Source organism: Patiria miniata, unplaced genomic scaffold, assembly GCF_015706575.1.
Source record: "Patiria miniata isolate m_02_andy unplaced genomic scaffold, ASM1570657v1 HiC_scaffold_5, whole genome shotgun sequence".
In the NCBI taxonomy this organism is placed as follows: domain Eukaryota; kingdom Metazoa; phylum Echinodermata; class Asteroidea; order Valvatida; family Asterinidae; genus Patiria; species Patiria miniata.
The window spans coordinates 11,253,276-11,279,284 of record NW_024037072.1 but is presented as its reverse complement, the minus strand read 5'-3'; the positions used below and the strand labels follow the sequence as shown (position 1 = coordinate 11,279,284).

Sequence of the window (26,009 nt, the reverse complement as noted above, 5' to 3'; positions counted from 1 at the left end):
TGGAGGTTTTTTTTTTCATTTTCATCTGTTGAGACCATGTTTAAACTGGGGAATGTTTTAACTGAGGAAAATTGGTTTCAAAGGTAAAAAAAAAATATTTGTGTCACAGAGACACCAGAACCCACTCTGAAAAGATTTTTGAGTGCATGCTGCTTTGGCCTGTTCAGCCTCACTAACTGCAATTATCTCTTCACTCGACAAACTGCTTAAATAGAACTGTCATAGTTTTTGTGTCCTTTTCCAAACGAAGTCACAAGCAGAAAGATCCATTTCCACAAAAGGCTCCAGTATTAGCAACGAAGTTAGAAACAATCTAGAACTTCTAGAGAGAGAGAGAGAGAGAGTGAAGCCCAAACACATCTGGTGTAAATTCCACAGAGCATCAATCCCAAATATCCTACTCACAATTTGCAAACGGCAGATTTTTTTTCAGTTGATATGGGCCTTGTAACTGCAGATTATCATAGGGAACCAACAATTCAGAGCAGTTTAATGGTGCTTGTGCACTGCTGCACGCGCCAGGTGTCAAGCTACCGGTACATGTACTTGCAGGAAAGGTTGCAATTTATGTAAGTACCGGTATGAACTGGTCTTAATGTGCATCATATTCTGTATTTGTGTTTATAGGTAGAGTAGATCATTTGTCATTTGTGCATTCGTTTCTTGAAGCAACAAAAGTGCTCAAAATCCGAAGACAGGTGCTTAACAACTAACCGGGTGGAGTTTTAGCTCTGTGAATGCCGAACATATTCCGAGAAACCAATACTCTAGGATCTTGATTTAATTCAAAAGTTGCCGAAGCATGTTTTGAATTGCAATCAGTCGATTGCAGCTACGCGATTTCACTCACTGATCCGACGAATCATAGCAACCGCGCGCGCACATGTGCATTGTGTCAACGATTGCGCGCAGCCATACACGGATTCGCCGAATTACAAACCAACTACAAACTAATTTCCAAAAATGTGTCACTTGACTCATCTTTGGAAATGACCTTTTCTTGTTTTTTTTCAAAATGATAGCATGCCGGAAGGAATAATTTCACAGGGATTTTAAAACCATTTCTATCTTCAAACCAAACTGCTTTTTTCACAATAATTTGGTCAGTTACGTTTTGGATAGCTGCAAATGATCTACTCTACCTTTAAGGAATGCACAATCTTGATTGAAAATTTCCCTCATACTAAATTTGCATTTCTTCCAACAATACAAACCTCGAAGAGGGGCATATAGCTTGAAAACAGTGGCATTTGTAGATTTCACAAGAATCACCAGTACTTTACACCAGAAGCTAGGGCTTGAGAGAAAGTTGATCGATAATATGCATGGCATGCTGAACCAAAATCCCATGGCCCATGCAAAAAAAGAAACCACAAAAATTAATAAATGAAAGATAAATAACTACAATGCCCAAGAGTCTGATAGGAAATGTTGTACCTCGTGCATGTAGCAGTACATGGGCTGCTTTGTGAATTGTGGCGGCCTGTACTATTTATTGCATGAAAAAAAAAAGGAACAAAATCTTGCAGTTAATGGGTTTCATTATTACATGTAGTTTTTTACCACCCAGTCTAAAAATCATTTACCTCCTAAACGTAGATCCAAGAATGTATTTTTCATTTGTTCACTTCTCTTTCAAGACGGCTTGAACAAACAATACTTACTTTGCCATCTTTTGTCTTTATGGGGTCCCTCTATTTCTAGAGCCCCATGGATGGGACGCACTGCGTGCATGTACTGTTTCGTGCGTGCATGGCGCGAAGTACGCACGACTGTGCACTGACTGAAAGCCATCTTCGCGTGGGCATCAGGCGTCATTGGCAATGCTTTCAAAAGTCTCTCCCAGTGGTCTCCCCCAACTCTCCTCTTCTTACTGCTGAGGGGGTACTTGCACACGGAGCCCATAGTCACACAGCTCAACACCTGTTGATCCTATATGTGTCTTGACTCTAAAGCTTATCATGAAATTGTTTTGCATTGGCTATTAACCCCTTGAGGACGGGGTGTAATGGGGGCATTCCTCCATACATGGAGGAATTGACCCGCATGACTGCACAGCCTTTGTGTGGTAGCGGGACTGCACAAAAGCAGCAGCTGTGGAACTACCCACTAGCCGTGTGCCACGGCATACCACAGCTGGCAACTGCATTCCAGTGAGGAAATAGTGGCCACAGCTATAGCCCCTCCTTGTCTTATAAGGGGTTAAAAATAACATGTAAACTACAATATAATTCCAGGGTAATTCTTACAACATTGGCCCAACTCACCAGTGTTGTAAGCGAGTCCATCACAAGTCCTTTTACAACTCATTTCACAAGTCCAGTCACAAGTCCAGTCACAAGTCCAGTCACAAGTCTAGTCACAAGTCCAGTCACGAGTCCAGTCACGAGTCCAGTCACAAGTCCAGTCACAAGTCCAGTCACAAGTCCAGTCACAAGTCCAGTCACGAGTCCTTTCACAAGTCCAGTCACAAGTCCAGTCACAAGTCCAGTCACAAATTCAGTCACAAGTCCAGTCACAAGTCCTTTCACAAGTCCTTTCACAAGTCCAGTCACAAGTAATGGGGTGAACAATGACAAAGGAATGCTTTTGTGACAGTTCAGTTGAATAGCTAGTGACTTGACTTGAGACTGATGAACTTGTGATGGACTTGTGATGGACTTGTGATGGACTTGTGATGGACTTGTGATGGTCTTGTGATGGTCTTGCAGGGACTGCGGGGACTTGTGATGGACTCGACTACAACACAGCAACTTACTTGATGCACTGTGGCAGGTGGATGGAGGAACTGCTCTCTTCCAATGACGGATCCAGTAAACCATTGTAGTGTAAGTTGTCAATGCACTGTATACAAATTAACAGACAGAGATATGAATAAAATGAGACTATAGAGTGATCCTTGAAGGTGAATTTAGACACACGTGTATGGGACATTCTATAAATTGGGGGTCCACTTTTTGATGCCCCTGTTACATCTGACATCCATGATTTTATCATTCTTATGCACTCCTTACAGAGTATTACCATGGTGTAACAATAAAGGTTGTCTGCTGTGATGTGGTCCATAGGTCTTTTAAAACACTCGGGGTTGCAAAACCCCACGGACCACACAACAGCAGACACCAGTTGTATAATGGGCAAGGGTCAATATAAGCTAAGCCAATTTCACTGACACAAAACTAAGTTACCAGCCAAAACACTGCGGGATGTTACATTGATTGTGGCTGGTTCACTGCGAGTTTTTGTTAGCAACAACTTCGCTAAGTATTACTAAGGGAATAAATGTGTGTTCGGGAGGTATTATAACACTCTGTTTAAGACAGGTGGGAGTCTGGATGGGTAATTTTCACCCATCCAGACTCCCATCACCGGTCTTAGACAGAGTGATACCGACCGAACACATATTTATTCCCATTCTTAAATACCTTTTCGGTCAAAAAAACCAAATCTTTTTGGTCCAAAAATCAAAACAAGTCAAAAACTAGACGTTGCCAACCGTTTTGTTCAACAATTTTACTTCATGTTTTATGAAACACCCCTCTGACTATAATATGGAATACCCCTCCACAACTCGTTACCTTATAAGGACACTGGCGTGCGCGTCGCGCGTACTGCGCGATGTCACGCAAAACGCAGCTGGGCTGGTGTAGTGTGAATTTCGGACCATGAAATACCGATTCACTGGTAGTATTGCGCATGAATATGTGAGGAATGTGAACGTTCAACCAATGAAACGTTAAAAGGCACCAGATTTCATGGGAGTCCAGATTTCATGTGACACTAGAAAAGTGTTTAAGACCAGCCAGCCATGTCTTTATCATCCGTTAAAGACCGGCCACGTGACGGGCCCTCGACTAATAGGAATGCGTAAACTGTCTTAGGTATTCATGAATTTGTGTTTGAGAGAATGGTACCTGACTGATATCACTGGTCCAGGCGGCCTTGTCCTGGTGGGTAGGCGCTACCAGGGTGATGACTAGCGGAGGGCCACTCTTAGAATCTACGATCAGCTTGAAGTCCAGATTGTCATAATCCGACTGGGTTTGCTGGGAGGCTGTGTGTCAAGGGAAAAAAGAGACAATCATGGCCTGCATTTGAGAGTGTTACTAGTGTTAATATGCTTATACTCAACTAGGCCTTAGTAGGGATCGTGGCTTTTTGTCACAACTACGCCACTGATAACTGATTGATCACCACCCTCTGTTTTGACTGTACATGTACCCCGATATAAACCTTTTATGACGATGCCCCTCTTTGTTGCATCTGATGAAGTAGTTGTAGCTATGATGAAGTAATTGTGGCACTCTCCTGAAGAGGGTCAGAGCATACTGACCGGAACGTCGAGTTTATACCACTGGTTCTTTTCAGAACCATTCTCTTAGTTGAGAAATTATTCGCACATGGTGTTTCCGCAAACCTTTCATTATTTAGTATCTCCACCATGCAAAGCCTCAAATCTTACTTAGCTACGAAAGTTTATAAATGCACACTTTCACTCTAGTTAGTCATTTAAAGTGCTACCTTACTTTTCCATTTAACTCCTGAGTGTGTGAGTTTGTTTCTGCATTCAATTAGGGACGTTGAACAATAGAGGACAATAGGGTCCCCAATTCCCGAGAGGTCCCCAATTTGGCTGTGTACAAAACATATGGGAGGTCTTCCTAAGAAGTACAAACAAAAGAGGGACAATAGGGGGTTCCCGATTGCAGGCAAATACACACTTATACATGTATATGTGTGGCAAGTGTATGACACATGGGTTGGGTGTGCACAATCTTGTGTATACTCATGCGCCTGATTTCAAGATGGTGAACTTTTGGAAAATCTATACTACTGTAAAGACTTTTTGCGCATGTGACTCAGCGCAACTTTATCCTCCACTCAATAGTAAGAAAAGTGCCACCAAAAGGTCACTAAAATAAGGTTTATTAGGTGCAGCAAGCTGACATTTGTCTCCAGGACGACGTCAATGAAAACACTTTAAAGCTTTATTTTTCATGTCTCTATTTACAAAGTGGTTACAAAATACGAAGATTTGAGGGACATAAATATGGGAGTTGCATAACTAACTCTAGAACTCCTCCCAAAATACAACAATAGCTCTCAAACATCCAGAAGTAGTTTTCACATTTTCAGGAAATGGCCAGAAAACCAAGATATTTCTACTCACGTTCATCATCAAATGGGTCAAAATCCTCCACAATGGCTGTGTCTATCAGTGGGATCTTGCCTCCAACCTGCAAATCAACACAAAATTTCCAAGGGATTGGACAGTACTATAACACAGTTATACTGTGACACTTTAAACCTTGTTAATTTCTGTTTGTCATTCTTGGAGAAATCAAATTACTGTATCACTCCGATCATTCGCTACGGGGTGATTTGAGGCGTTTCATCTTTCCCACCCAATGCAAGGCCTGATCTGTTGATCCCACAAAACCTGGAGAAATAAGCTGTGCACATCTGTTTTGGATAAACAGCCCATAATTAAAGTGATTTATAATTTAAGTCACATTCATTTATTTCTGATTTGTCAAATGACTGTCTACTGCAGATTAATGTACATCAGTCTACAATATCCTTTAAAACTGATCAATTTATGAGGAAAAAATAATTTGCTGAGTGACTAGGGTTAAGTGTGGCTGCATTGTAAATGCCAAATGAATTTTTTTAGCCCACCCTAATGAGCAGTTTTCCTCATAATAAATGTTCAAGAGTAAGGCTGCTATTGTCATTTCTCCTATGTAATTACAGTATATTCAAGGCAGAAAGGTCAATGGAAGAGCAAGTGGCACATTACTGAGAATCAACAATGCTAACTGGGAGTAGTACAATGTCCTTGGATGGAAAACGGAACTGTGCGCTGCCTGTACATTTCACATCAATCTTGGATGAAGATATATCTGCTTCGAGCATGAAAGCCTATTGTCAGGACTCAGGGGTCACATCCAATGAGCTGGAGGATACTTTAAGTAAAAGAGTATCTGTTTTGCACTGATGGTTCCGTCATCAAAGTGCAGGATATGCATTGGTGGCATTTGAACATATTCATTCTACAATATTGATAAAAACATATCATCAAACGTTACAGGGACAGTAGTGGTACCAGAGAAACTCACTACTTTTTATCCAGCTTGTTTTGCTAAATCCTGGGTATTATGGTGATCAGCAATTAGGAAAGACAAAGTAAAAACATCAGGAAATTATTTAAACAAAAAAGGTGGTTTTTCCTTGCTTGAAACTAAATGGCTGATGACTTGTGATGTTTAAACAAGAAAAGAAGGCGGGTACATGTACATGTAATTTTGCAGGCATGGGGCTATTTTTATAGAAGAAAATTAATCTCGACAATTTACAAATCCACTGGAACCCTTTTCGGCTACATTTACACAATCATATTAAATTAACAAAAATATTTCTTTTTTCAGGGGTTGCAGGTTCAAATCATATCAATTTATCACAAAATGTCATTTTCTGGAGGTCACAGGTTCAAACCCTGCTCCAGTCAATTTCTTTGTTCACCTTTAAAATTAAATGTTCATTTACTTAATTAGGAATAAGGAAATAGCTTACTTAATTAAGGAAATACTTAATAAGGAAATAGCATCTTTAAACAAATTCCCAAATAAACATGAGGACTTCTCCTGGCTTAACTGGATTTCCCATTCCTAGGTATGAAGAAAAAAATATATTTCTGGGAAAAAGTGGAATTTGCAAGGCACCCTCGGGATCGCTAAGGCAACGGAGTGACGGAGTAGCGCAAATCCATGGCAACCACCGACACACGGCATGTGTCTTAATTCAATATCATAGGATCATGTTCAGCAGCTACTAAATATTCTGCAAATAAAAAATTCCCGCTCTGCGCACTGCTATGCCAGGACTGAGCATGCCTACAGTGCAGGTCAAATAGAAGGATAATATCCCCTTCCCAAAAAAATCACATCCCCAAAGCTTGGTAAAGAAACAAAATTTAAGCAGTAACATACATTGTACAATATGCAACATGCAATATTCTCTTCTTAAATTGGTTTGGTTCACACAAAAATTCACAGAATCTCGCAGAATGAAACATCCTTATTTTAAATTACACTTTCATTAACCCTAACCCCCTGAGCGATTTACAAGGAAGTTTCTTCACTCCTGCCTGGGCCAACATGTGGGTTGGGTTTTCAGTCCCTACCTGATTCTGTGGGTTTTCCCCAGAATATTCTTCTGGGGTTTTCCTCCCACCTCTAAAACTGTAGTTTCTTCTCACTGTCTACTCTCTACAGGTTTCTTCAGGCTTGCAAGCTACAGTGCCTAGGGCACTTTTGAGGAATCTTTGGTTTCATTACCAGAAATAAATAATAACAATAAAAAACCCAACACATACGGTAAACTCCACATCACCCAAACTGTTGAACTCTGATTAAGGTGGTATGCCTGAAACCATGTAAAGCACAATCAGTTAATTAGTGCAGTACTCACTCAAACAGATTTTCACAAAACATGCAGTTAGACTTTAAAGGGTTGGGCGGTTAGGGTTAATATATTTCTTTCCAGTTTGGCACAAATTTGCAGTGTTTTTTTTTTTACCCATATCCCTCAAGCTATACATGTACATGTAAGTAATGAGTTCCCTGACTCACATAGGATTGATTATCCCGCATTATTGAATATAGATGAGCTCAATTACAACTTGTCAGACATCAACTGAGGTGATGCCAATACCATCTTAATAAATCAAGACGGGCACTGCTGGAATGAGGCACATCTCTATGTAGTGTGATATTATGCCATTCACACTTTACACCTAGCCATCCATATTGATGTGAATTTGAGGTATGGATCACTGCAAAGGCCCGACAGCCTTAAAATCAGGTATTTCATCAGACTGGGACCTTGAGGGCAGACAAACATGCAAAATAAATTCAGCCTAACTTTACTCACTCTTCAGCCGACAAAATTCTCCACAATATTTAACAGGCATGGCATAGACACGGTCCTCAGTATTTCACCCGCCAAGTTTGAAGTCTCAATTCAATTTTTAAAGGAGACTTTCCTTCAACATTTTGCACCAGAGAGTGAAGCCAAGTGATTTCAATTCAAAGCCTAAGACCAGACTGGTACACGTCCGACTGTTTGTAAAGATTGACCCTTCAGTTGTCGGGTGGCATGACTATAGAGAATGTGAAGAAATAGAGATAGGTACCAGGCCCAATTTCACGGCGCTGCTAAGCACAAAAATTTGCTTAGCACAAAAAAAGTCTGGCTTATAAAAGCAGGTTACCAGCCAAAGCTCCATGTGATTTTCATGCTAAGCAAACAGCAGCTGAATACCAATCACAAGCAATATAAATCACGTGGAGTTTTGTCTGGTAACCTGCTTTTATGAGCCAGACTTTTTTTTGTGCTAAGCAAATTTTTGTGCTTAGCAGCGCCGTGAAATTGACCCCAGATGTTTCTTTCGAGACAGCTGATCGATGCAGTGTAAAAGGGGTGTTGGACTGGTTGTTTCATTCGCCAGTCTATTTTCTTGCATGTCTTGTGTTGCATGTTATTACTAACTTAAGTTTGGGGACTTTCATACACATATTGAGAGTCCCAAATTTTCAGATTGGTATTATTCGTAAAACCCTCCTATTGTTTGATCAGTCGCAGAAAGTTTTTCCTTCCACTTTCTCAGCCGTACATTTGTATACAGACTTGCAATGTCCTTGTCAACTTTTTTCCTCATAATGATATACAAAATTAGCATCAAAAGTAGTCTTTTTCTTCCAACGACTGTCACTGAATTAATATTTTTATGCCCGCTTCTCCATCCCCAAAATTATCATCATGATTTTTAAAGCATTGATTTTTGTAATATTAAATCTGAAACCTCTGAAAATAATGCAATATGTGGATTTTACTGCAGTCGATCTCTACATACAAACAGCCTCGAAGCTCTGTACGTAGTTTCAGACGGATATACCGGTAGGTTAATCCTTAAACTTATTTCCAGCCATTTTATACTCCAATCAGAGCTTGCTTATGTGCTTCTACCATATAAACTGTCCATTGACAACTGGTGAAAGAGATTAAAATTAGCAATACACATGTGTCGTTTTCATTAAATTTGTTGAAATTTTAATTTAAAAAAACAGCTTTTGCGGGGAAAAGAACATCAGAAAAATCAGAATGTTGGACTGAGATTTAAAAAAGCGGCATTACAATTAAAATCGGAAAAATTTCATCTCTGCACTAGAGCACTGTAGCAAAATCACTCCTGTCAAGTAATAGAAGGAAACGGATACACCAACACCACAATTCTTTACGCATATTTGTTCCGGAGTTGTGAGAACCACACTTCAGTCGTTTGATTGGTTTGTGGGGAACAAAAATGTTGTGATGACACTCGTAAGTCCCAACCAACTCCGTCTTTATTTCTTAACAGTGAAACAGGCCTTGCAAAGCAAAAAAGTCCTCCTCTTGCTTCCAAATAAACAACACCAACTTTAAATTTCTTAGAGATCCTGCTGGGGCCCAGTGGTCAATGGTTACGGTGTTCGACTTGTGTGCCGTGGTACATGAGTTCGAATCCTGACCCTGGGAACATGGTGCTTGTGCTCCTGAGCAAGGCACTTTACCATTATTGCTTCGTCCTTCGGATGGGATGTAAAGCCGCAGGTCCCGTGTGCTGTGTAATGCATGTTAAAGAACCCAGTAACACTTGTCACTAAGACAAGGGGCTTGTCCCGGTGCTTCTGGCAGTGGCAGCAATTAAGCGCCGCAGCACCTAGCAAAAAGGTGCTACATAATGGGTCTCATACATGTATGTTCATATACTTCATTTACCTGTCTTTGGTTGCATTCTCCCCAAGCGCATTATTATACGTGTAAAGGTACCACTGAGGAGGCACATTATCGTAATTTCTTTGCACGATGGGAGACATTGGTCATTAGGGAGACATTTTCATGTTTCCCTAATGTCACAACCCCCCTTTAGAGGCAAAATTTTACCGTCGCAATTAGATTATATTTGTTGCTTGTGGTCTAATTAGTAAACATACCGAAATTCATAGAAAAAGGACAAGGGAAAATTGGGTTAGGGCACATTTAAGTTTGAAATATTTTGTGCACAGGTCTATGGGGATGTCTCCCAAATGTCCAATCCAGGGTAATAATTATATTACTAAATGTACTATTAGGGAGACCCGTTATCGTAATTTCTTCAATAATAGGGAGACACCGGCTTTTAGGGAGACACACAACTGTCTCCCTTATGGCGCAGCCCCCCTTTAGAGGCAAAATTTTGCTGTCGCAATTAGGTTATATTTGTTGCTCGTGGTCTAATTAGTAAAAATACCGAAATTCGTGGAAAAAGGACAAGGGAATATTGGGTTAGGGCACATTTAATTTGGAAAAATTTTGTGCACAAGTCTATGGGAAAGTCTCCCTAATGACCCATTCCCGGTAATTATTATTATTATTATTATTATTACCTTAGCCAAATGAAGCTTCCCCCCAGAGGTCCTGGTGGTGATGAGCAGATGCTTGGTGAAGAGAAAACACTGCCTGACCCCCTCCTTACGGGTCTCCACCTTTGCCCCCAGCGACCCTAGTCTGGTGCGGCTGACCCTGGTCCTCTCCTGCATGACCTGTGTCAGTGTACCTTCAGGGGACCAGACATATATGCAAGTCAAAACATACTCAACTTGGGTAGAACCGAATTTGCTTATGTACTTTCCACTGTCAGACATTCTAAAGGTTGTAATGTGACTGACTTTCAAATGAATAAAGCCTGTGGGGAAATGTGGCCAGGAGTTATGACTCTTGATCAGAGGGTCCGAAGTTCAAATCCTTCAGGGGCTATACTGGTATGTTGTGTCCATGGGCAAGCCATTTTAATCCTACTTCCAACTCTAACTAAGTTGCCCTCATATTAAAGCAGCTTGAGCGAGAACTATGGTTAATCACTTTTTGGCCATCTTTGCTAAAACCTAAGCTAGTCGACTGTTGTCGGACTAGTCAGAACCAGACTAACGAGGTACATCACATATAACTGGTTATACAATGGTGGAGCACATGTGTCTCACTGTTCAGCATGGAGCAAGGACCAATATGTTTTGTGATGGTGTTGTGACCATCAGTTCACTATTAGTGCAGAGACTTGAAACTTGCTCTTAGATGCTGGCATAATTATATAGTTAAAATGTTTACACAAACTTTGTATGGTACTGCAACATGGCATAAACCAAGGGGCTGTTTGAAGGACTTACCTTGTCGGACGAACATCTGTTGTACATCCAGCAATATCTCACATCCTTCCACGATCATCCTCTCAATAGAAAGATTCTTACGGATGCTCTCAGTCTCCGATACCTCATCGTGCATAATCTTAAAATAAGAACAATTTTCCAACAGGTTATTATGACAACAACAACTCAGTTTCTATTAAAATCAACACACCTCATACATATTCATGAGCACGTGTAACATTTTGACTGGTCAATTCATCTTCATGTGCCCTGCCAAATATTTTTGCTAAATAAATATAACGGTGCTCAATACACTGGAATGACGTGGACGAAAATACATTCAACAATTCAACAACTGTTGCATTTACGTTGATTGCATTTCATTTTACTGAAATACAAAAAAGAAGTTACTGAAATTGTACGACGTACATATAGTAAAACAAAAGTAATCTTTTATTTGAGGAAAAAAGGTCAATATTTGCTCTTCTTTGTTTTAAACATCAACAAACTTGTTTCCAATGCCAACACCTAGGGGAACAAGTATAGACTTTCCATCCTGATCACCCCATACTATACTTTGTTTTATACCCTCACCAATACTGACTGTTTTTTTTAATTTACAAACAGCACCCAATCGTATCAGCTGCTCTAGTGGATTAACTATTTGAGGTTTAAAACAAAATGTCCCTGATGCCAATACGTGTTCTGCAATTTAATAAAAACCACAGAACCCTGTAATTGTAGGACTCATATCCTTAAAAATAACTTCCTTTTTGATTTCTCAAAAGAGGAGTACACATGTACAGTACATGCAACACTATCGGTTGTCAGATCTCTTCTATATACATCGAGCAGACACCCTGTTATAACAGCTACTATATATGTAAGCTGCACGCTAAAGAAGACCACAGGCAACAAGGATCTATCTCCCCCATCTCGCCGCACAAATACCTGGTCAGCTGTCCCTATTCACTGCGCCTATTTTGTTGCCAATCCATTCCTTTTCACTTCCGAGAAAATTATTCTTCAAAAGTATGCCATCTCGCACTCCCATTTCTATCCCCAATCCATTTTTTATGTTGTCTGACTAAAGACTTCTGTATTTGGTTTTATCTTCTTCTTTTTTTGGCTCTATTATCTTGAGACCCTGGTGTAATTGGAGCCATATCTTTCCCATCCCGTCACTGGTCCCCAATCTACCCTATCACATTCCCCTTGCCCTGCGGTCCACCGGTTCCCCGCCATGCTCTCCTCAAATCCATCATATCAGAGTCCCGCCATATGATAGCCACCTGCGAGGCATTTAAAATATTATGCTTGCACCGGAAATTGCCGGATGACTGGCAAGACTCTTCACGCAGGCCACAGAGGAATTCGTTCAAATCTCGGGGAGATTTCATGAGCACGAGCTCTCGGCAATATCCAGGAGTAGGAAAAATTGCAGGAGTGCTGCGTACCTGGAAAATAACTCTATCGGGGAGCCACTTACAAGAACAGTTCCCCTTGCAAGAATTGAATGCATATTTCCATACGTTTTACAATAAAGGGAGCTACATGTATATGAGGCCATTCTAGAAATTGGGGGTGCACTTTTTTTCCTGTACTTGTTACATCTGATATGATTTTATAATTCTGATGCAGTCATCCTCCAACAGTGATTATGAATAGCAAACCACTTTAGTACATGTACCCCCCCCCTAAAAAAATTGTTTGAAGTCTTTCTTGATGATACCTGAATGGCAAATTACAAAGTACCAAGTTAACAGGGGCAGGAAAAATGTCACACTTTGGGCCCTAAATTAAAAGGCTGATCCACATGTTGATAAAGTCTACATGTATATAAAATCTAATAAAATAGTGAAATAAACATGGTGTATGTGTGGATTTTAGAAGGAAATTAAAAATGAATTGAAGAAAAATTCACAAACTTAGTCATGAGCTGCCAGACTTTTAAATGCTTTAAAATGAAAAAATAAATAAGAAAGGAAACTTAAGTTTTACATTATATTGACTTCTACATTTTTTTCTGGTTTTTTTTTTGTACTTTTTTTTAAAAATATTTATTTGTACAAACCAATAGTTGCACTATTTATAAAGCAAAACCCTAAGCTTAAAAAAGATACAGCAAAAAAAAAATAAAAAAAATGTCAAACTGTTTGCAGAGTGATAACAAATGGCAAGCGTTCACTTTGTACAAAAATACAATATATTTGGGGAATAAGAAAATTTCAAGCCATAAAAAAGAAGAAATATCCATGCAATATTTATGCAAAGAAAAAAAAAAATTGGAGAAAGGCAGAAAGAGATATCACTAGAGCACCCCGGCTGAGTCACGGGGCCTCGTTCCTAAGATGCACCGGCTCACCCTGGAGAGTTCCTCCAATTTGTTCTTTGCATATTCCAGGCTCTTCCGCTCGACGTGGTCGTGCGGCGTGTGGGCCAGCAGCTCGTGTAGTGTAATGATATATCTTGGCACCTAGGCACATGTCATAGACAAGAACAGGGAAAGAAAACAAAGAGAGACAGCGAACAAATTTGATTAGTGCTGTGTACTTAAGATTGGGATTGAGCAAATATCATTACACACTTCCGCTGACAGGTTGAACAATTTAAGGATTTTTTTAAATTTTAATGAATGAGTTGTTAATTCTCCAGTAAAAAGCGAGGACACGTTTTTGTTATTCATTTACTTGCTATCCTTACAAAAAAAATCAAAAACCTAATCTAACTTCTAACAATGACAAGCAAATGAAATCTTGGGACTAAAACGTTTCACACGTTTATTTTCACTTGCTTGTATACATACATGTAAATGTGGGGCACACCCTACATATCTAATGTGCTGCATGGTTTTTGAGCGATATAAGTGATATCTCATTCGTGTTTTTACTAACTTGACACATTCCAGACCAACAAAATGACAGTGTCCAAGACAAGATCTAAGTTGCAGTTGATATAACTGTGAGTGTGTACCATCAAATTTTTGACTTAATATTAGGTTTTGCCCTTCACCGACGTATAAACACTGTATACTCAGTGTGTAACCTGGACTGTTGCAAGGTTTGTTTAATGCCAAGGCTGTCTTAAATTGTTCACCGTTAGTATTCTATTCTATTCTTTGGTGGACTATTCATGTGACAGGTGGTTTCTGTGATGGCAGTTTTTGATAGCAATGTACATGTACTGGTATGTATACAGTTTGCAGGGAATATAAGACCTTTCTAAGGGGCAGTCCCTAGATCGCCAATCAATGTAATGTACAATGTATTATCTTGAAGCAAACTTGAATTCTCGATCCTGATTGGTCAATCCATGGCAACAACAGTGTAGTACGTACTGTCCCATATACCAGTACATTTACCACGGTCCATATCGCACTCCGCGTATGGCATTATTCTAAGATGCGTGCATCATTCCTCCTGCACCAAGAGTAAAAGGAAAACCGCTGAAAATTCGTGAGCAACATGCCTGTTCGCTTCAAGTTTGCTTGAAGATAAATTTGTTGTCCCACTAGAGCTCATGGAACAAGAAAAATGGAGTAGGTCTGTGTTCCATTTCGTCAGTCTCACCACGAAGTGATGTATCGTGTGCACAAAGTCCATAGACGATACGTCACTTCGTGGTGCACCCGATGATTTATATGACACAAGGTTGAGTGACATATAGGACACAGACGCACTAAATTATTCTGCGTTCTGCTCGCACTTGGATGACTAATATTGTACACCTACAAAAATATCCTGGATTGCTATAGACCATTGTTGTGACTGACATCTGGCATTTGAACACCTTTTTAATCCCATGTGAGTGAAGGCTTTGAGGATTAAGAGGAAGTCAATCCATTTGATAATATAAATGGGCCAAGTTGAGATGTGGATACTGGCAAAAACATAGGGGTAAAATACTGCAGGATTGTGAGAGGAATGACATGGAAACAAATCATCCCAGTCAGGATATTTAAAAAAGTCTTGAAATGACATAATATTTGCGGCAACATTCGCAAATGTTTTGACTGATACTGTGCTGTCTGCACCAATGACTTTTGTGTACTTGAAACATCTGCACCAGTTCTCTTGTACAATAAAATTTCCAGGTGGTTTGGCCGTCATTATTGTTTCACATGTATTAAGTAACATGTACGTACATGTACGACTGCATCGTTAATTTTAAAGGCATGTAAAGGATCATTAATAACACCACTCAAATTCCAAAGGAGAATATTCAAAACCTAAACTGTTAAAGTTTCAGCTCAGTGGATATTACACTTTTTGAAACAACAGTGAAAACCAGGCTCACGAAACACGATGTAGTCCATAGCACTCTATATTTCCAAAAATCAGTCAATTAACTGATCGTTGGAAATCACCTACATTTCTTGATTTCTTCTAAATGACAGCAAGCCAGACGGAATAATTTCACGGGGTGTTTAGTCCAAGTTAGCTTTTTGATAATAAATTGGTAGGTTACTTTTGGGATAAATGCAAATGGTTTTATATGCCCTTAACATGCGTTGATAATACCTTCCCAATTTGTCTTGTTTGGCAGGAAAGAATACGATACATGTGCTTATGTTTATGTCATTTGCTATAATTTTTCTGCAGCCTTGCAATGAAATTCTATCTGTTAGACTAGCCAAATTTGTTGCACAATGTCTGTGAACATCCATTATAAATTGTACTAGTAAATAATATTTTCGCATTTAAAATAAAAATGAATAAGATTTGAATTCTATCCTTCTTCTCCGAAAAGTCTCCTTATTTTTTCTTTTAAGGTTTTTATTGGATAATTTTAGATTGTTTTAAAATTTTAACTGGCTTATTTGTATTTCTGTGAAGCGCCTTGAGCATCAATTTTTGACGGATTTGGCACTAAACAAGAATTGGTCATTATATTATTTATTACACGTATATCGTGTCACGTAAACTGTCATTTTAATCAAGAACAATCAAATGGTAGCAATTTTTTGTAAAACTGGAAGTGACATCATTCAAGTCACTCATATTCTGCATGGCATATCCTGATAAGTTTTGTACAACTGAGCAATGCACAGCACAGTCAGATATGTAACGCCTTTCCCGCAAGTTCATGACAGAGATTCTTATTTTAAACATGAAAGCTCTCAGAAATCACAGGTTAAATTACATTGACTTTATGTAAATTTTCTTGCAACGTCAAGAAATATATTTGTTATATTACCGTATGTCTTTGAAACTGTAATTTTATAGGTCTAAAACTGTCACGTGTCTAGTCTATATACAATGTAAATGACTGTTGACCTCATACATTGCATATAAAATACCCTCGGTACCTCATATACTTCACATTGCACTGCTTTGCAAATGAACTGCCTTTCACTGGTGCAAGTACATGTATGTAGGTTGCGCGTGCAAGCACGCAGAGCAATGCAACCACTAACTTATACTTATGTCCGGTAAAGAAACCTTTATCAGTAATCACAGGTACAATGCGGTGATTTCCTTTATTTCTTGCAGAGTAAGTGATGCTTATCTTTTGTAGATAGTGGTACGATATAACAAAACAACTATTTCCTGCTGCATTGTGGGTCGAGGGGGTATTTGCTCCCTCGAGGACGCCCATCACCCTTTGCTCTACATGTACATCAGGTGCTCTACGCCCATTGGGTGTTAAAAATTCCATATCCCACATCACAGCATTCAACGATTGTTAACTTTTGAATTCTGTAGGTGGGGCATGTTTTTTTTTTAACAAGAATGCATGGCACACTCATCTTCACTTCAAAAAACGTGCCAAACATCCCTAAGGTGTTCAGATTAATTGCCACACCCACATTAAGGCAGTCAAAATGGTAATAAATGGTAGTAAAGAATCTAAGTCTGCTTCCACATTGCTTGGTATCGCCGGGAATAACACACAAATGAGTTAGGCAAATGAGTTATTGCCAGCTGCAGCCTATAATATGGACACAGCAAAAGTTTCAACCAATCTTACTTGATGCATGGGGTAGGTGAGGAATGTCTCCAGCGATCGCCCCTCACAGATGGGCTTGGACTCGTAGCACTTGAGTAACTGGTTGAACATGGGACTCTTCTGTTTGCATTCAGCTAACACCTGCAGGCTGTAGTGGTGATTGCGCACGTACTCGTTGTAGATGCACAGCATGGGCAGCAGCATATCAAACAGGTCCCCTGCATTGGAAGGAACGGTGAGGGTCCATATTAATATCATACTCTGTTAAAGGCTAATCTGATTTCCACAAGTTCCATACAAATGTACCTTATTTTCACGAGGAAGCCATTTCTGATCTTGTTCCGTGAATTTTGTTTACACATACATGATTTGGTCATAAAATGACCTGCCATGGGCCGCCATTTTTAGTCCGTGTACAGACTATTATGGCAACTGCTAGATTAGTCTACGAGTGTGATCCTCAGCAGCACATCATGAAATGTTACAGCAGTGCCATAAACTCAATGTATGTAAAATTGAGGAAAGGGTTGGAACTCCAATTCTAGATTAGGGAGATGTGAGACAGAAAGATGGTACAGGTTAAGATATGGTTGTTTGTATCCTTTGCAGAAAAAATATGTATGAACCACTATGTGCATGCAGTGTGCCTCCAAACATTGGAGATCAGCTAGTGCCATCAATTGTTCATGTACATGTACGCACCACATTGCAACTGAATTCATGGTCCTAGGCATATGTGACCTGTTCTGTCAAAATCAGACTTTTCTGGGCATAAGGTCGAAAATGATATTTTTACATATTGTTAACATATGTTCTTTTTACTTTTAATAGGTGGTTTAATTTTTGAAACCGGTCATTCCTGGGCAGAGTTATGCTATTTTGAAGTTCATTGTGTCGAAAAGTAGAAAACGGAGAAAATGGCCATGAACGTCACAAAACAGTTTTTTTTAAGTGATATACCTTATCAAAATCATCAAAAATAGTATATGTAGAGTTCAAATTAGGGTTTCAAACTTTTATACTATATTTTAGACATGTTCAGGATTACAAATATGCAAAATTTGAAAATCTATAAAACTCACCCCCACAGCGTTTTTGGCCCTATCTCAATTTCAACCTCTGCCCAGAAGCGTCTGCTTTTGACAGAACAGGTCATATATTGCTAAATGTTCCAGACACCAATTCAAATGACAATACAAAATTCTGTACTTTACCGAGCACCAGTTTTGGCCAGTGTTCCATTCTTGCACTCAGTCCCTTGTAGAATATCTGGTGCAGGAAAAACACAGTTTCACTGGGAACAAAGGAAAAAGTGAGGAAAATGTATCAAAACATCTCCATTCTGAACATATAATTTACTATGGTTAACATTAACCGCAACCATTGGTACAGGCTGCTTTCAATTCTCTGACGACCCTGTTCAAAAAAGCAAAGGATTAACACAAGTTAAAAAAATAGCAAATGTAGTAGAAAAAGGAAAAATAATGAAACCAGTTCGACAAATGCCTTCACTGACTACAGCCCAAAATAGCCAAAGTAAACACAACTTCTTTAATCTGTGCTACAAGCAGAGGGAAAGGGCATCAGTTCAAATAGGAGTGCTTGACTAGAGGTCTTGGTTAAGTCTTCCTAACACAAGAGTCCTGAAAAAAAAAAAAAAATCTGACAAGAAGCGGTTGCTTGGAGCGCCTGACGAAAGCAAGGTTCAAGTGGCAGCAACGGCAGCTACCGAAAGCCAGATTATCGCAACAGACCCATGCCCTGACAGGTCTCCAGATCAGACAGTGGCTGGCCAGAAGACTTGACTCTTCATTTAGACCCCAGACATGTCACTTGTCAAGACAAGTGACGCATGTGTGTACACACTGAACAACCCTTTGCAGTGTAGCACAGCACTGCGAGTTGCACTCTTTGCACTTATAATGTACACATGGACATCTCCCATTCAAGAAAACCTTTTGCTTTACAGGTAATGCATCAAGACCCATCTAATTAACCCTGACTTATGTACAACCCAAGTCCATGTAACACACAAATTGAAAACACAAATGAAAAAAATGAATGACAAGCTGTGACAACTTTTGTAAAACTCAGGCTCATCAATTTGTCAAAACGTAGACACGCTTTACTTAAATTTTTACAGCCAAACTTCACAATTTTGAACTTTTTTTTTCAGCACAGCATGCAACATTGTACCATGTGTACACATGCAAGAACTAGGTTGCATTTCCTGAAAATATATGTCTGTACTTAAAATCACGTATCAGAAATGAGATTGTAGTTAGAACTTGGAAAATTCACACGTTTTATACCCTACCAGGCCAGTACTCACATCATGAAAACACCCAAAACTCACAACAGTATTTTTTTTGTTTTTGTTTTCTGTTTTTTGGGGGAGTGTAATTTGGCTGAAATTTTACATGTACCACGGTATACCACGTCAGATAAAATTTCTAGTTCACAACCATGTTGTGTAGAATTTATTTGTACATGTATCAGATCTTGGCAGTCCCAAACCAGTCATGTATCATATAGTGTCACCCAATTTAAATGAAGCCGAAATTTTATATGCATCTTTGACTTGTCAAACCCAGATGCTTCGCCTTCTTTATCTTTTTCTCTTTGAAAACCTTATGTATGCCCCATATACCGATAACATCCTGCTAGGGGTGTCCTGATAAATGCCGAAGGGTCACACACAAGATATTTTTTTTAATATACCGGTATAATTTTTTTTTTGACCGTCAGTGTGTGCAAACATCAGAGTGCCCAATCCTCCTCTCCTCCCTCCCCATATTTCCCCTCTTCCAACAATATCCCAAGCAATTTCTGACCTTTTCAAGCGAGTTCTACCGGCGTCCTCCATTATCCTTATAGTTCACTGGATTTATACCTTGAAAGTGCTTCTCAATAAAGATGCATCCAAAAAAAAAAAAAGTCGCACCAGAAAAGGTCATCTATCAAATGCTGCTGCGGGGACAATTCGCGAGGACAACTGAAGCATGTGCAGGTAACCGGTATGTATTGCGGGGTCGTCCAAATGCCATTGCATTGTTTGCCAATATCAGGGACTATTGACTGACATGGCAGAGATGGAATGAGGGGAAGCAAGAGGAGAAATATGGACACCTCTACTGATACCGAGGGCATCTTCTGTTTGGAAGGTTTTTTTTTCGGCCAAGTCAGGTGCTCCCTTGTGCATGTACTTTTGCATGTGTATAAAGGTGTATGTGTGCACCTACTTGTACCGGAATACATGTATACATATTTTTCTGAAGGGCAACTTTAAACAGTAAAGTCACCAAGTGTGGTCTGAATCGAATGGGTTAATTAAAGGCTTTTTTTTTCAATTTCAGTTTTCATTTTACATGTATGAGTACAAATTAATAATTTACACAGTATATCTACATGTATAATGCGCAGATCTAAAAATACAATGAAAAAATGGATGAACCATTTAACAAGTTTAAGGTTGGTTGTGTTGGGGGTATATGCCTTTGTCATTCAAATTTGTTAATTGAGACGCAATTATGCAAATTGTGCATGAAGCTGTCATATGTATACACGTACCAGTACATTTGGTTGATAATGATACAAAATCACACCATGCATGTGTAAAACAATTGGGTAAGTACGTAATTTGCATACAAAAGTAAGAGTGTGTGTGTATGTAACTTTTCATATAATCATCCTCAGTTCGTTCTAATAGCAAGCAACCTGTACAACCAAGCAGCAAACCGGAAACAAATCGCAATATTGCTGGTACTCTTGCACACACACTCATTCTTTATTCCTTTTAACATGTTTAAAGGTACATATGTACAAAAAATTGCTTTTCTTTTTTCTTCAATTGAAGCAACAAAATTGCTCAAAATCTGAAGTACATGTAGGGTGCATAACATCTAACCTGTTGAAGTTTTAGCTCAGTGGCTACCATACATCATGTACATTTTGAGAAAACAGAAAACATACAATGGATGTATCATGTACGCACAATTTTGGAGTGTCATATCTGGATTCCGTTGCCAACACACACTACAAACCACTAAATCAACAATTATTTTCTTTCGATTGAAACCATCTCAGGCAGAAGTATTTCACATGGTATTTAGGACCTGAAGCAGGGCTCGCAAAATCAGCCCGACGTCCAGGGACAACCCAAATATTTTGTCAGACAACCAAAAGTTCCAGGTTGCCAGCCCGACGGGCAACCACATTTTTTTCACCAATACTCACACATTTTTATATGTTGTTTAAATTTTGTTTTAGTCCTTGGGATTTTCAAAAGTTCCAGAATCCCATACATGTGCACAGCGTCGAACAATAATTATGATAATATCAACATTTTGTACTATAAGCTGCTGTGCTCAGTGTCACCATTTTGCAAGCGTGCGTGGCTGGCAGTGGTCGACCATGGCTGCGTGCGTGTGTACGGTACCCGCGCTCTGCAACGCGCTGGCATGGTACATGGTGCACAGCGCTCCGGTCATAATATTTTTGGAAACACACGTACATGTACACAGGATTGCATTCGCTGCCTACACACGTTGCTGCATGATGTAGCCGGACCGTACGTACAGATTGAGATTGACCACTGATTCGTTTTGGCTGGTACCTGTTATTGTTATTACCAACATCACACTAATGCTTTATATATAACGGGCGTTACATTGTGCTTTGGAACTGTGCTGAACTCTATAATCTACCTCCCCATTTTCTTTCCTTTTTATTGAAGTTTTTTTCTTTTGTTTTTTTAATATCCAATGGTGACAATTAACAATAAAACTAAAAAGATTAAAATCATGAGAAAAAAAACGGTGTCCACGTGACATGACGCAGTCACACGTTGTTTGATTCACTGATAACCCAACTCCGTATTAAGTGCGTTACTTCTACGGAAGTTAAGGGGCAGGGTACAATGCACCAGCTACAAATCTTTTCATTCCAGTTTGCCACGGGCGATGATATACCGTGCAAGTGTAATTAATCGGCCATTAAAAGTTCTTTATTGGGCAACTGAATATGAAATTCGGGCAACCAGATTTTCAAACACCCCTGCCCAAAGGGCAACTACATTTTTAAACATTTTGTGAGGCCTGGCCAGCCTTGTCTTCACTTTTGAGTTTAAGCGCAGTTTTTCTCATTAAACCGTTAGGTTCGTTTCCGCGTAATTACCGATGTTCCTCCAATTATGCAAACATGTCTTTTGGCAGTGAAGTGAACGCTGTCAAAATTCATACTGCCGCAATGAGACTGAAAAAGGAATTATCCTAAATGAAAAAAGATTGCTGCATGCACAATGAGGTCGTAGACAGTGTTTAATTTGTGTCTCGCCAGCAGTTTTGACAACCCTGTTTTTTTTTTTATTAACGTACGTCATTACAAATAAGCATCATCTGCCTTGAAATTTTAAAGCCAAATGCCACTGTACTTTTGAAAGTACCGGTACATGCCAACCCTACCAATATGATGAAGGCTTAATTCCACACCTTATTTAAGATATTTTGTACATTATGTATGTATACCACATCATGCATAAGTACATGTATAAAATGTACATGTACAATGTACATGTACATGTACCGGTGGCCACCATTTTTCTGGGGGTGGGGGGGGGGGGGGGAAGACGCTTTACCCTCCTAGCTATAGAAACATGCATTGTCAGCCTGGTTATTACTTGGGTCATTCAATATTGGTCAATTAAGACCCCCATTGGTTTGTACATAGTACATGTATGCCAGGAGGTGAGATAGGCCTACATGTACAAATATTTTGACCACTGGTGAACTTAAATAGTATGAGGGTTAATGCTTAAAAAAAGAAAATGTGCCTGATGATATTGGAAAAATGAGCACAAAATTATATATCGCTTCAAGGGCATTTGCCCCCACATGACTACTGGCAGGCAAGATAATATGCCCCATGGCATTAAATGGTGACTTATACAATGTATGTTTTGTGAAATTGTTCAGATGAAAGCAATTATGTTAAATGAGGTTTACTTACATGTAAGCCTTATATTATTCAAATAATCTTTAAACATTACATACATGTACATGTATGTTCGTACCTGCTGGGGTATAGTACTTTAAATACATGTACAACTAATAATAATAGATACCGGTACATCATACCGGTACATGTATGGTTACAGGAAGTCAGAAATTCAATCCACTTTCCCTCCCATTAAACTTTATACAGGCTAGCCACCAACATTCAGATCTTATTTAAGGTCAGCACTGTGACTAATCAAATTCAACTAACATGATCAACAAACAAAAGCAAGGACATTTGTTTGTAAGCTGCATGGTAGTAATGTTCATTGATGGCTTATCAATCTCCTACTACCAAATCTTATGCATGTAACGGTACATATGTTCATTGTAAATATACCTCCGTAAAGGGCAAAACCTAATATTGATACACATCATCACCCCAATGCAAATTCATCTTGTGAACATAAACATGTACATGTACATGTACCGGTAGTTCTTTCACAGACAGTCAATCCTGCTTTATGTACATGAAGGCAGAAAGCACTCAACTGTTAAAAACAATCAACTGTTCAATCCAGTCACTTGCTTGATTCTGACTGTTGGGATGGCCCTGTTGAACTTGTCCGCTAGAAAGGGAGGGGGAAATGGAAATGAGACATCATCAGTCTGATGGAGAAACCATTCATTGTACAGCGGGGCTAAATGTATCATCATCAAAGCAATTCTAATCATTTCTTTGCCATGATGAATTGAATTCTCTGAGAGCTCCGATTTCATCTATTTGTACATTTCTCTCTCTGCTGAATCTGACTTTACACTGTAATTTGAGAAGCAAGGATGGGACATGACATGAATGATTAACTAAGTGACAGAATGCTTTTAAAAAATTCTTTGCCCACTTTTCCATATGAATATTGGGAATGGCATATATATATGGGCAATGCCATGCAAAAGTGGGCACAGCTGACAAGTGGAAAAAATTATGAAATCTTCAGAACTACATGCATTACAATCTCACATGTGGTATCAAATTAAATGGGACAACAAACTCAAACTTACTTTTTTTTGTCAACTTGAAAAAACCCACTGTTTTTTGGGCGCTAAAATTAGGGTTTTTAGGGAGTCACTATAGCATCTTGTTTTCATGCGAAATCCACGTGTTAAGTTTTTATGGCAGAGATAAAGGCTAACATTTTATGCAAAAAGAACCTTTCTGTTCGATTACTAGTTTTTTTTATGTTTTAAGTTGTACCAAAGATGGGAGGACAAACTGTATCGAGAGTTACGTTGTTATGGAAACAAACATGACTTACATCCTAATGATGTAAGGGCACTGGCAAGATTGTTCCAACAGTGCACAATATGACAGACTTTTCAAATGCAAAGTATTTACATTTTTGCTGTGTCCTTTTTTTTTTGCAATGTGAGTTACTGATAAAAAACTTATTGCCAAACCATCAGAAATTTATTTTATTGGCCTCTTTTTTGCAGGTTAGTCACTTACATGTAACTGCAAGGGTTCTTCAGCGATAAAAAAATCCCCACTAAATGCTCTGACTTTATAGAGTAACAGCACAGTTACTGTTATGTTACGCCGTTTCCCTTGACTGTTGCCATTGTCGGGGGGGACCTGAGGGCAGAAAAAGCTGAAGTCCTCCTCCATGCTGGTCTGTCAGCGGCCTGCACTAGGAGTTCTGACATAGTCATGTTTGTCCATTCTTTTACGTTGTCAAACCAGATCTTCCGTTGGTGTCCTCACCTGCGTCCTCCCTCAACGGCGCCCTGAGCTGCATGATGGTCTTGCATAGGCGGTTATGCCGCCTGACGTGGCCGAACCATGGTTGCAAGAAGAGGTTCCTGGGGACCCACAAGACTCTCGGTCTTGTTCCTCACAAACTCATTAGTCTTGAGCTCCTACTATAAGATGTGGAGCAGTTTCCTCAGGCATTTCAGCACAGAGTTGATGGAAAAACCCCCATTAAATGTAACACGAGTTACTATGGTCTTGCCCATTTGAAACATGTGTCATTCTATAAATTTAGGGTCTACATGTAACAAGTGTGTAAAAGTGTGACATTTGTTTCTGTCCAATTACCTTGGTAGTTTGTAATTTGCCATTCAAGTAAGAATGACTTCAAACAATTTGTGTATTTGTTGGGTAGGTATACTCTGCTATTCATAATCAGTCTTGAAGATTAATGACTGCAATAAGGAGTGCATCAGATGATGACGACTGCAACAAGAAGTGAATAGATGTCAGATGTAACAGGGGCAAGAAAAAAAGGGGACCCCAAATTTATTGAATGACCAGCATGGTTTTGCTTTGCAGCCCAGCACACAAACTTCTGTACACTGTGTTTTGCAATTCATGAACCATACATGCCAGATCAAAATACATGTAACTCGAAAATCATTTTTAAATGCTTTTTGTGTTTTTAATATTTTCAGCATACACAGAGCTGCATAACCTCCAGGCTATCGGCACATTACACAAATGTACAATGTAGGTATACAATGTAGGTTAAGAAAGCAGAAGTTCAGAAATAAAAATGGATTCTTGGGAAGTGTGGGTGACTGAACACTTCCTCCCAAAAATAGCCAAAAGAAGTCTTAAAAAAATAAGATAAAAATAAAAACCATTCTTTCAGATAGGCTGACTCATGTCTGTAAAATTGCCGGTACTTGTACAAAAAAACACACCAAAACTAACAGACCAATGTAAGTACATTTGTAACCCTTTTTGGAAAACAGTTGGACAGAAAAAAAGGAAGTACCGGGTAAATATGCACATAAATGCACACATGAATTTGGTATAATTTCAACTGTAAAGTGCAACTTGACT

General features: G+C 39.2%; 1 protein-coding gene across 1 annotated transcript in view; it reads right to left on the bottom strand.

The window, feature by feature from the left end:
• Positions 1-26,009, bottom strand: part of LOC119740895 (ras-specific guanine nucleotide-releasing factor 2-like) — an 83,524-nt gene that overhangs the window by 15,383 nt on the left and 42,132 nt on the right. Inside the window, exons 7-15 of the mRNA XM_038216367.1 lie at positions 18,386-18,465; positions 17,193-17,389; positions 13,588-13,698; positions 11,244-11,361; positions 10,467-10,636; positions 5,171-5,237; positions 3,915-4,054; positions 2,759-2,844; positions 1,438-1,488 (exon numbers count right to left, since the gene is read on the bottom strand). Coding sequence (XP_038072295.1) covers positions 1,438-1,488; positions 2,759-2,844; positions 3,915-4,054; positions 5,171-5,237; positions 10,467-10,636; positions 11,244-11,361; positions 13,588-13,698; positions 17,193-17,389; positions 18,386-18,465 — 1,020 coding nt within the window. The remainder of the gene's footprint in view (positions 1-1,437; positions 1,489-2,758; positions 2,845-3,914; positions 4,055-5,170; positions 5,238-10,466; positions 10,637-11,243; positions 11,362-13,587; positions 13,699-17,192; positions 17,390-18,385; positions 18,466-26,009) is intronic.